General features: G+C 42.2%; 1 protein-coding gene across 2 annotated transcripts in view; it reads left to right on the top strand.

The window, feature by feature from the left end:
- The window catches only part of LOC142568295 (solute carrier family 22 member 6-A-like), a 101,912-nt gene that overhangs the window by 45,574 nt on the left and 43,697 nt on the right, over nucleotides 1-12,641 (top strand). For both annotated transcript variants that reach the window (XM_075678285.1, XM_075678284.1), the window contains exons 3-4: nucleotides 3,383-3,562; nucleotides 5,223-5,326. In XM_075678285.1, coding sequence (XP_075534400.1) covers nucleotides 3,383-3,562; nucleotides 5,223-5,326 — 284 coding nt within the window. The remainder of the gene's footprint in view (nucleotides 1-3,382; nucleotides 3,563-5,222; nucleotides 5,327-12,641) is intronic.

Genomic DNA, 12,641 nt, shown 5'->3' on the forward strand with positions numbered 1-12,641 from the left:
TTTTTGCGTTAAGAAAAAAAAATACATTGCAATTTCACTTGTCTTTGCAGTTGCCAAAAGCACTTGAAGTATTCAAATATTTGAAAAATTGGCTATTTTGGCAGTGACATCACTTCACCGTCTGTCCATTCACACCATTTGAAGGTCTCGATCCATACAATGTGCCTCTGAAAAAAAAACGTTGATTGATGCCTTCTAGCTCAGCTGGGAAAAAAAAATGAACTGTCACCAAAATGCTACAAAACTTTTGGCTAAAATAAATAAAAGTGGGGAAAGAGTTTCGAACTCCTGTAAACGTGAAAATTTTTTCAGCTATATCTCATCATCGTCAGCAGCAGCCTATTTTATGTCCACTGCAAGATGAAGGCCTCTTTCTGCGATCTCCAATTGCCCCTGTCCTGCGCCGACCGATTCCAGCTAGCGACTGCAAATTTCTTAATTTCATCACCCCCCTGCTGTCCTCGACTGGACTTCCTTTCTCTCGGCACCCATTCTGTCACCTTAATGGTCCACCAGTTATCTAACCTACGCATTACATAACCTGCCCAGCTCCAGTTCTTTCTCTTAATGTCAATTAGAACATCGGCTATCCCTGTTTGCTCTCTGATCCACACTGCTTTTTTCGTGTCTCTTGACGTTACGCCTAATATTCTTTGTTCGATCACTCTTTGTGCAGTCCTTAATTTGTTTTCGAGCTGCTTTGTCAGTCTCCAAGTTTCTGCCCCATATGTCAGCATCGGTAGAATGCATTGATTGTACGCCTTCCTTTTCAATGATAATGGTAAGCTTCCAGTCGTGATCTGACAATGTCTGCTGAATGCGCTCCAACCAATTTTTATTCTTCTGTACATTTTCTTCTCACAATCAGGGTCCCCCTGTGAGTAATTGACCTAGGTAAATGTACTCCTTCACATACTCTAGAGGCTGACTCACAATCCTGAACTCTTCTTTCCTTACCTAGCCATTGATCATTATCTTTGTCTTCTGCATATTAATCTTCAACCCCACTATTATATTCTCTCTGTTTAGGTCCTCAATCATTTGTTGTCTGTTGTGTTGAAAAAATGCCGGTCGATTCGGCGTGGAATGACCCACCTGCAAGTGCATCTGTGCCATTGTCAGTGTGGCTCTAAACATTCCATAAAAACTTCATTTTACATAAGTTCGTAAAAATGGTTTAATTTGACATCTAAAATATGTGAGTAAGAATTAAGAGGTATAAGTTAGCTTAAATTTAAATTGCAACAAAAGTCCTCCAGTAATGGCAATGATGTGCCTTTCATGTATGCATGAGACCAGATTTTTAAAAAATTTTCTCCTCATTTTGTTGTGGCACTGAACAAAATTGAAATGGAACTCACCTCAGGAATAATTTTTTAGTCTTCCAGCAGGTCACTAATAGCTACGGTTTTTCATATAAAAACTTGAAGTAGTCAAAATGAATAAGTCGCTTGACATATGGAATGATTTGCTCAGGAACCTAGTTATGATGGCAGAAAACAGAACTGGATCATGCAACAAGCAATGCAGCATATTAAACTGCTCCCATGGCATCACTTATTGTAATGGCCATGTTGTTTCAAAAGTAGGTAATGTTTAGTAAAATTGGCACGCACTATTCCACCAATAAATGAGGATTGTACAGAGTGGTCGTTTTTCGTTAATACAAAATTTTTTTTAATTGCCTGTGGCAGATAGCACAATTCTTATTTTAAAGCTGGATTATTCAGAGGTGGACATGGCTAGTGCAAGAAATGCTAACACATATTCAACTGATTCTCACAAATTTACAAATTCACTTAATTACATTACGGCACATATTCGAATTTCCAAATTGTAGCCGTGAGTTTGCAAGACGTATCCACTTGAAATCAATTTCCAGGATGACACCAGTTTCAAGATTTTTCCAGAAATATGGGACAGAATACATGGGAGTTCGAATTTAGTTTTGTGCTTTAGTGCATTTTGTTAAAAAAGTAAGTGGAACAACGGTACATTCTTACGGACAGTTTCATGGTGTGTATCTCATCGCTGGTGTCATTCTGAAAATTCATTCTAAGTGCATACACCTTGTAAACTCACCAGCTAGAATTTGTAAATTGTGATGGGTACCGTAAGGCAATTAATTAGGGAGTTAATTAACCGAATTTTTGGTAATTAGCTGAATATGTGTTTTGATTTCTCATGCAAGAAATGTCTGGCGCTCTGTATAATCCAGCTCAAGATCAAGGATTATGTTAGCTGCAACAACCAATCTTTAAAAATTTTGTAAAAGCGTAAAGATGACCACCCTGCATATGTCTACCATGGACTCATGCAAATCGTGCCATGGTTATACTGGCTACCTAATAAAGAAAGCAAATACTTTTTTGAGTGTTCTTGTTCACTGTCATGTCAGTCTGCTTGTACATTTATTTATATAGGTATTTATTTTTAATACTTCTTTTGGGAAATGTTTTACTTGAGGGCCATACAGACTACATCTGTCAGTGTTCAATTTTGTTAGGGTGTTAAGCTGCAGGCAGTTTGTACTTTGCAATACTTTTTGAGAAGTTTCTGCATTTTCTACATTTACACAAATGTACAGTTTTTGTACATTTACACAAATGTTTGGTTACAAATAAACACTTCACCTAGGAAAACGGCTTTTGTCTACATCAGTTCTGTACTGTTGATTTCGTGAAGTACCATAGACTTTGCTGTGTTAAGCCAAATGAAAAACTAGCATAACGCTTCTGCTAGCAGCTTTACAATATGGTTTATTACAGACTATCTTAAGAACATGCTTTTGAGGTGAGGGTGACCCAGTCCTGCAATGCAAAAGTGCCTGTATTAAATTTGCTCCAGTCCTCAAGCACTATATCAACATGACATCAAAGATAATGCTATGTGACGCAACATAGCTCAATAATATAACTCAACACATCTGCAACAGAAGAACTTCACTTTGGCCTAGTTGGTATTTACTGCATATCATATTGACCGCAAAAAAGACGGGGACAGAGGGAGAGAACACAACAATCCTTTGATGGGCTTTCAATATTTACTCATCTTTCAACATGCTTTCACTATTGAAATACCACATGATTTCAACAATACATCAATGATCTTTCAAATTGAAATGCCTCAGTGTTGTTTTGACAAAATGTTGCGGGCCAATTATGAACACTTGTCAGCAAATACATCAATGATAGTTCAACAATACCACAATGTGCTTTCAATAGCATTTGTTGATGTTGACTGATGACATTTCAACAATTTTTAGTTTGTATCGGCGGGGAGTGGAATATAGAACGTAAATAATTTGTTCATAAATTGAATTGAAAATTGGGCCATCGCTATGCACCCAGTATCTTACTGTTGATCTCTTCGTTCATCTCAGACGAAAGGTACGGCAGTGGGCGCAAACACCAGTACTGAGGGCGTTCCACGAGCGGCAACGTTTGAGCACTGTCGTCATCGAGCTGTCTTCAAAAATGGCACTGTAGACCCTGAGACACTGCTAATATGCAACACATGGACCTACAACGAAACGGTGCCGGGATCGTCCGCAGTACCCGAGGTGAGTCATTGTTACACAGTGATCATTCCTATTAATTTCAAAGGAACACACATACTCGTGCACATACGCACAAAGTTTGCAGAGCATTGCCTGTATGTGAAAAGTTCGATTGCGTCAGGGTATGGAAGTGATATATGTAAACGAATGCTGCACCGCACCCGCCTTGCCAACACATGCAGAGTTGACGTAAAGTTACGTGCATGATACATGTCTTGGCTTTGAGAAAGTTAGCTTTTCATGGTGGCTCTGCAGTTGCTTTTTGTCCTAGACAGGCAGCTTGAAATAACATATATGGAGGGAAAGAAAACTCAGCCACAGCACACAATCTTTTTTGTCTGTTACGTCTAAGAATTTGCCTTTTATAACCTTTTGCGGCTGATTGTGTCGTCAATTAACGTGTACAGAGAAGAGGCAGCTTTCCAGAAGGGTGTGCCAGCTGGACTCTTATTTCATACCAGAAAAGTTTAAAAAAAGTTAAATTGGAAGGCAATTCAAACTCTAGTTGAAGTCAAATGACAATGTCTTCCTTGGCAACTTTGGGGTGAGAATATAGAGTATTAACCATATAATTTATTCTGAGGCCTGCAGCATCTGCGTCTTCGACTAGAGGCACAGCATCTCAAAGACAGCGCCTCAAAATGCTAGCCATCCCAATGAAAGAATGCGAAAATGACCCATCTTACCATGGTACCTCCAGTGTGGATACCACTGGTGCCACTGACACCACAAACGGTACCGCACGGTGTTATCACCAGTACCGATACCACCAGGAGCACCAATGTCAGATGTATCTTTGGGATGGGCGCACATTATTTGCACTGCACAATTTATGGGATCAACCCATGAAAATATTTTGGTTCGAGGCATACGCAATACAGAAAAGGTTGGGATGCCTCTCCAAGTGTGTGTCTTTAAAAACACTTTGCATCAGGTATTTTCAGCCTACCAATGTGTAAAGGATGCACACGTACAAAAACAGCAGAGATTTTCGCCCATTTACTGTATCACCAAACTTCCTTGGCGCATTTATCACCAAACTTCCTTTATGTGCAACTTCCTTGGCCCCTGCACTCACATACAGTCTTATATCACAACTTTTGAAGACCCTACATTCGTGACAGGGCATGTTGCCAGGCTGCATGCGGACACCTTGTGGAATGCTCATCGTATACCAAAGCTACAGAGACTAACTCGTTTAGGCTTCAAAGCGACTGACATGATCCACAGGTCATGACGACGCATTTTGGCACCTAGTGAAGCTTTTAATAAATCTTGTAGCTAATATTGCCTGGAATATTAGTAGACTGTGCACATCGAAACTTTATCCCTCCGCATTGCTCAGATGCAGAACATACGTAGCACTGCATGCACGGATGCTGTGATGACACAGTCAACAGTTTGGCGAACACTCGTTTGGTTCGGTAGCATATTACAGAAAACAAATATATATATATGTGTGTGTGATCTGCAACAGGTGATCTTTAAAAATTGTGTTGAACTTAAAAGTGATCACACTGTATATAGATGGTTGTAATCCAAAGCTATGGACATTGTGCAACAACGTTTAATGCTTAATGTTATCTTGTCAACATATCCCACCTTTTTGTTTTCACTCTTGTCGAATGTCAGGAAATACTGAATTTTTGTTTTGCTTTTGCAGTGGGACCTTGTTTGCTCCCACGACTGGCAACGATCTTTGATGCAGAGCGTTGTGTTTGCTGGATCCTTGGTAGGAGCTCTTCTCCTGGGCCATCTCTCGGACAGGTTGGTGCTCGTGCTCCTTTAGAAAGGCAGTGCACGTTTGATTAAAATTAATGAAATTTTGGGGTTTTATGGGCCAAAACCATGATATGATTATGAGGCACGCCGTAGTTGGAGACTCCTGATTTGTTTAGATGGCGTGAGGTTCCTTAATGTGCACATAAATCTAATGTCATATTAGGGCGATCGTTTCATTGCGCCCTAGCCCCACCACAACAGTCATGTAAAAGAGCAACTAAGCATTACTGTTAGCATAAGCGGGCTTCACTGATGATAAGCAAGCGAGATCGTTACTTCCACACCTGGTTATGCTCCTAATATAGCTTGAAAGTTGTTTTCCATACACTTCGTAGCACGACCGGAACGAATATGGGAGAAGTACACAAGCATTTTAACATTTTGCCTCCTTTAAGATGCAGCTGGTACAGCTGGGATTTAACCCACGATTTCAAGATCAGAAGCACAGTGCCGTAGCCACTGAGTTACAGCAGCAGGTAGTGCGTATTTTATCATTGTATTCTCTCTTATACGATAGGGGCTATGACTGACACATGCAAGTTGCAGATATTGAACACGATATTTTTCAACAAATTTTTAAATTTTAAAGGAAATATTGTGTGAAATATGCTTGATCTTAACAGAAATTAAGTGAAATCGAATTTTACATTTAGGGAGGAGATGGATTGCGGCATTTCCTCAAGAATTAATGCATTGATGTCTTTGAGAAAAATGTGAATGCCGCTTTTTATTTATTTATTTATTTTTTATTTCCAATACTGTTAGCTTTTGCGGGCTGTTACAGGGGTGGGGGAAAAGAATTTTCCACAAACACGTAACACCAGTTCCGCAATAAACAAACAATGCATTCAGCAAACACATGACAGTTTACGCTCAAATGATGCAGTTGTGTGCGTTTCAATAAATACATCTGCGTCAAGTTTGTTCCAATCGACTATAGTTTTCACAGGAAAGGAAAATTTGAAGGCATCAACGCACGGCACATAGGGCATTACAGCATGAGGGTGACCCGTACGTGGGGACACTCGTCCAGGGGGACGCAAGTATAGTCTGGAGTCCAAATTGAATTTATTGTTATACAGTTGGTACAAGAATTTCAACCTGGCTATTTTTCTGCAAAGCGAGTTCGGGCAAATTGGCATGAGATAATAACGCAGTTACAGACTGCGTCCTTTGATAAGCATTAAAGATAAACCGTGCGGCTAGTCTTTGAATTTGTTCCAGTTTACTTGTCAAGCCCACTTGGTGCGGATCCCAGACCATACATGCGTATTCCAGTGTGGGCCGTACAACTGTTTTGTGCGCTTTGAGCTTTACCTCGGGTGTAGCATCTTTCAACTTTCGCCTTAACAGACCGAGTTTGCGTTGAGCAGAACCACAAATGTTTTCAATGTGTGCGTTCCAATTCAAATTGTGCGTGATTGTGACGCCAAGATACTTAAGCTTACTAACATGTTGAAGTGGGCTATTATTTATTCTGTAAGAAAAAAGCAACAGGGTTTTCTTGTTAGATACAGTCATGTAAGCTGATTTATCGAAATTAATTTTCATGTCCCACGTAACACACCAGTCATAAATTCTTTGCAAGCATTCGTTCAACAACACTTGATCCTGGACATTCTTAATGCGACAATAAATAAGGCAATCATCTGCAAATAGACGCAATTCAATGTTAGGATGCAAGTCATTAGCAATGTCATTTACATATAACAGAAACAAGATTGGTCCTAAAACCGAACCCTGTGGCACACCAGATAAAACAGGTAAGGAGGATGATCTTTTGCCTGCTATTTGAACAAATTGCTTTCTATTTGTAAGGTACGCATGGATCCATTTCACAATTTGCGTATTAACACCAAGTTTATACAATTTCTCAATAAGTTTTGTGTGACACACCCGGTCAAAAGCTTTAGAAAAATCAATTGCTATAGCATCAATTTGTTGTTGTTGTTAATTGCGACGCCAAATGCATGAGACACCTCAAAAAGCTGCGTCACTGTTGACAGATGTTGGCGAAAGCCATGTTGCTTACTGTATAATAAGTTGTTATTTTCTATATATTCAACCAGATGTTTCGATATTATGTGTTCTGACATTTTACACGCCGAGCATGTAATGGAAATTGGCCGATAGTTTTCCGCCAATAACTTATTGCCCGCTTTAAAAATAGGTACGATGCGTGCAAGGAGCCAATCTTCTGGCACACCTCCGATACGAAATGACATTGCAAAAATTCTAGACAAACAATGTGATATCCATTCACAGTAAAGCCTTAAAAACTCATTGGGTATCTCATCGGGGCCACAAGATTTTTTGGTATCCAGTTTTAGCAACAATGCTAGAATGCCTTCTCGAGAAAGTACAATATCATTTCTGTCTTCACACAGCAACAAACCATCGCTCACATTTATGGGGTGCCTATTACTGCCAGGTGTAAATACAGAGTTAAACTTACTGTTAAAAGCCTGTGCGATCAAAGCTGGTTTAGTGCAGACATTTCCGTCTACCTTAATTTCATTAATGTTGCACGTACAGTCGACTCTTGTTAATACGAAGTTCACGGGGACCGCAAAAAACTTCGAATTAAATGAACTTCCAATTAAGCACAAAACACAAAAAACAGCACTTTATTTGTGGCGAAATCGAGTATTTTCTCTAAGAAAAATAGTCGGTCATCTTGCTTTGCTTCTTCTTGCCGAATCGCGCTGCTGAAAGCAAGTTCTGCAGGCTGTAGATGTGGCGGAACGCTTCTTCCGTGTTACCTTCAGCGGCAAAGAAGCGCTCCGTGAGAGCAAGGCCCGCAGCCACATCGGCAGCCTTAGGTTGCGGCTCGCCTTCAACGTCAGCGTCGCTTTCCTGGGTCGCTTCCTGGGGCCGAATAATCTCTACAATTTCGCTATCCGTCAGCGCACCGCACGTTTCGACCGCCTTGTCTACGGCGACGTAATCTTCAAAATTGACGTCCCCGAGAGCATCACCAAAATCAGTGCCGTCAAGCTCGCTTGTTGACGCTTCCTCCGCTGAAATTTCAGAGGCATCCTCCGAAGAAGCTGCCACAAAACCGCAAGCCCTGAAGCAGTTTGCGATTGTTTCTTGCTTCACACGATCCCATGCTCGCGCCGACATGTGGATGGCACTAAGCAGGCTCACCTCGTACTTTGTGGAGCTATCCATACACAAAATCATGCGCTCGAGGAGGTGCCGCCTGTACAGGACTTTAACATTCTTGGTGATGCCTTGGTCCATTGGCTGCAAAACAGCCGTTGTGTTTGCAGGCAAAAATGCGAGGCGTATTGCACTCAAGGCTGGCACATTCACGTGAGCACTGCAGTGATCGACAAGGAACAACACCTTGCGGTTCGAAGCAGCAAACTTGCGGTCCAATTTGCTTATCCAGCTCTTGAAGATTTCGGCCGTCATCCACGCTTTTTTGTTCGCCTCATAGTCCACAGGCAGCGTCTTCACGCCTTTAAAACATCTCGGCTTCGCGGCTTTCCCGATCACAAGTAACCGACATCGTTCCGTGCCAGTCATGTTTGCCGCGATCAGCACCGACACTCTCTCCTTGCTGCGTTTGCCCCAGCACAGTCGTCGTCCTTGAATGTCAGGGTCTTCTCTGGTAGAAGCCGATAGAAGAGTGCAGTCTCATCTGCATTGAAGATGTCTTCCGGTCTGTATTCGGCGAGATATTCACGCAGCTTTCCGTCCTTCCACGTGGCGCATGTTTCCTGGTTAACGGACGCCTTTTCACCACACACGCTCTTGAAAACCAGGTCATGGCAATCTTTAAAGCGCGTCAGCCATCCATCTGACGAAACGAAGTCATCGATCCCCAACATTGCTGCAAGCGTTCGGGCTTTCATCGCAACGATGTCTCCGCTGAGAGGAAGTTTGTTGCTCCTGGCCTCCCTAATCCAAACCAGCAGAGCCTTCTCCAACTCTGGGTAAGCGCCGGTGCGCATTCGCTTCCGAGAAGTCTTGAACTTGTCGTTCTCAAATGCATCCATTATTGTGTGCTTGTTCTTGATGTAGTTAGAGAGCGTGTTCGGCTTGATCCCGTACTTCCGCGCTATGTCTTGTTTGGCGGCACCTCCCTTCTCAACTTCCTTCAAAACCTCGACTTTCGTTGCCAGGTCGAGCGTGCAATAAGAGCCACGGTTTGCCATGGCTATAAACTGCACGACTAGGTACAGTCAATTCTGAATCACTCGTGGAACAACCTGGCCTACGAGCTTCCCGCACAAAGGCGCTCGACATACGCTGCGCACGCTGCAAGACTAATCTTGCACAATCTCGCCACTGCCAGTATGCAGCGCTGCGTGCACCTATGGCACCCGCGTGGCCTCCGCGATCAGCTCCGGCCACGTGCGGCAGCCGCGCGTGGCCTCCGGCAGGAGCGCTTCGCCTCCCGCCGGAGTTGATCGCGGAGGCCACGGCAGCCGTAGCAATGAATAATCGCGCCGCTCCAAGAAGGATGGCGTTGCGGGCGGCTGTGGTGGCGATGACACCAACGCAGAGCACGGAACTGTTGCAACACTTGAAAAATTGCACATTCTACCAAAGAATGACAGTCACCACGAGGATCCCGGCTGAAAATTAACTTCCAATTAAACAATATTACAGGATGAGGACTTCGAATTATCGAGCGATTTCTTCTATAGGATTACATGCAAAACTGACGGAACCAGCACTTCACTTCTAATTAATTGAAAATTCCAATTAAGTGGCTTTGAATTATCGGGAGTCGACTGTAGAACCAGATAAGTAATTCCAGAATTTCTGAGGCGAGTTTTGCAAGTAATCCACCAGTGTTGTTGAAAAAAATGCCGCCTTCGCGTCTTTTAATTCTTTTCTAACTTGTGTACTGAGACTGGCTATTTCTGCACATCGCCCTGGTATCCTTCTACGTGCACGATTCAGTCGCCGCTTCAAATGAATGTTTCTAGTTACCCATGGACTGGGTTTTCCTATGCGCTTGATTTTCTTGGGCACATATTTTTCTAAACAGGCGCGAACAACCGATACAAAGTATCTCCAAACCCTATTTATGTCATTATCAATGGGCATATTATCAAGAGCACGTTCTAAGTAGCCGATAACCGACGTGTCGTCAGCCCGATTAAAATTATACACATATACAGAGGAGTTTTTTTCTAATTGCGTGTTTCCTATACTTAACATTGCTACTACTGTTTTATGATCTGATATGCCTTCCTCAATGTCGACACTATGATGAAATGGTACGTTAGTTAAAAATAACAAATCCAGCGTAGATTGATTTTGCCCCTGTGTCCTGGTCGGCTCATGAACTACCTGAATAAAGTTATGCTTAAGCATAATCTCGAACATTATATCAGCGCTAGGCTTTTCCAATGGCCCCGTAATTCTCGCATCCCAATCGACACCTGGTAAATTAAAATCCACTGTTAAAATAATTCTACTTCTGGCATTCGTTATGTCATTAAAATGCTGGTCAAGCGCATACAAAGATTCAACAGGGATTTTGGGGGCTCTATAGATAATGCCAACTAGCAAAATGGTATTGCCAATAAATAGTTTGCACCACACACTTTCATGCCCATTTATGCATGGCACAGTTTCATATCTGAGTGGTTTCTTCACTAGAAGAGCCACGCCACCGCCTCGTGTTGCTCTATCATTGTGGATTACATTGTAAGTGCTTGGAAATACCTCATCGTCCTTCACGTCACTGTGCAACCACGTTTCTGTTATGGTTATGAGCTCTGTGTTGTGAAGCAATGACAAGTATTCAAGCTGTTCTACCTTATTCACTATGCTCCGTGCATTAATGTTCAGTAACCTTATTTCGGGGTGCCTTGCGCGTCGGTCAACTTTTTCGGTGGCAGGTGGCCGTTCATTGCGCAGTCTCATGCGCACATTCTGCTCAAAGTCCCATGTGTAAGCAATGCTGTTGATGAAACGCTTATCGTGAACAAGACTGACCTTTGCGCCGTCGCGTTTATCAGTCTGAGCCGATTTTCAAAGTAGTCTTCTTTTTGCGACTGTTTCCGGCAAATAGTCATCAGAAACACTAATTTTCGTTCCTTTGAGTTTTTTGCAGTTCTTAAAGATTGCCACTTTTTCATTGTAATCGTACAATTTTAGGATAACAGGTCTATTACGTGATGGTTTCCTTTGACCAAGCATATGTATTCTTTCAACCGATGAAATTGTGAGACCAAGTTTGTTGGAAGAAATATTTTTTACAACTTGCTGCTCGATGTCTTCATGCATTTCGTTTTCAGTCTCGAGAACGCCAAATACAATAACATTACTCCATCGTGCCCTGTCTTCTAAATCAGTTAGTCACTGTTGTTGATACTGAACTGTTCGTTTAACGTCTTCCATCGTTCTTTCTAGAATTTCCACCCGTCCACATTTAGTCCTGCAGATACTGTTACTTCTTACATAACTTTTCCAACAGGAAGAATGAGAGCAGAAGAGCGGGAACTCGCAAAGACGTAAGGATGCATTTAGGGTATTGTTGAGCACCGATGATCCTCTGTAGAAATTATATGTCTGCTATCTGCATGCAGTCATAGGTTAGTTTCAGGAGCCCTCATAAAGCAATGTTTAAGAATGATTGTTTCCTACTGGGCAGTTACGTATTTGTCCTAAAGTCTCTATTTTAAAAGGTCATTAGCATAAGTGGATGGTCCAGGCAGCATAAGCCAAGCTGTTAAAAAAAATTGGGCAGACTAGACTCAAGTTGACATTTACGTAAAGTGAAGCATTGTTTATGTGCTTGGCTCGTGAACCATGTGTGCATCTGTATATGAAGTGTGGTTTTCTAGGTATAGATAGATATACAGTCGAAACCCGTGATGACGAAATCCCGTGACTACGAAATTCTCATGGCACTGAATATTTTCCTATCCCTGGAGAACGCCCGTAGGATTCAATGCATTTCATACTTCTTGACAACGAAATGTCACTGTACTACAATTCCACATCAACAAAACTTGCCGGAACGTATTCCTGCATATTACTTAGCATATTACCTAGGCTAGCAGGCTGCAAAATGCGTTCAAATGCAATTGCTTTGCACTAAAATTTAATAAAGTACCACCACATTACTCTTGCGTGGGCACCGCCATTTTTATTTACAAAACAACCAAGCGCCGGAAGCGGTCGCACCGGAAACACATAATGGCCGCCATCTTGTTTGTTGATCACCCATTTGAAGCGGCAGCATGCTGCACTACAGTGTACTAGAAGGGGGCAGTGAGCTTACTCACCGTCGGAGGTAATGCGGTGCGGTGGCTCTGCGAACGTCGAC

This window comes from Dermacentor variabilis, unplaced genomic scaffold (assembly GCF_050947875.1).
Source record: "Dermacentor variabilis isolate Ectoservices unplaced genomic scaffold, ASM5094787v1 scaffold_18, whole genome shotgun sequence".
Lineage (NCBI taxonomy): Eukaryota > Metazoa > Arthropoda > Arachnida > Ixodida > Ixodidae > Dermacentor > Dermacentor variabilis.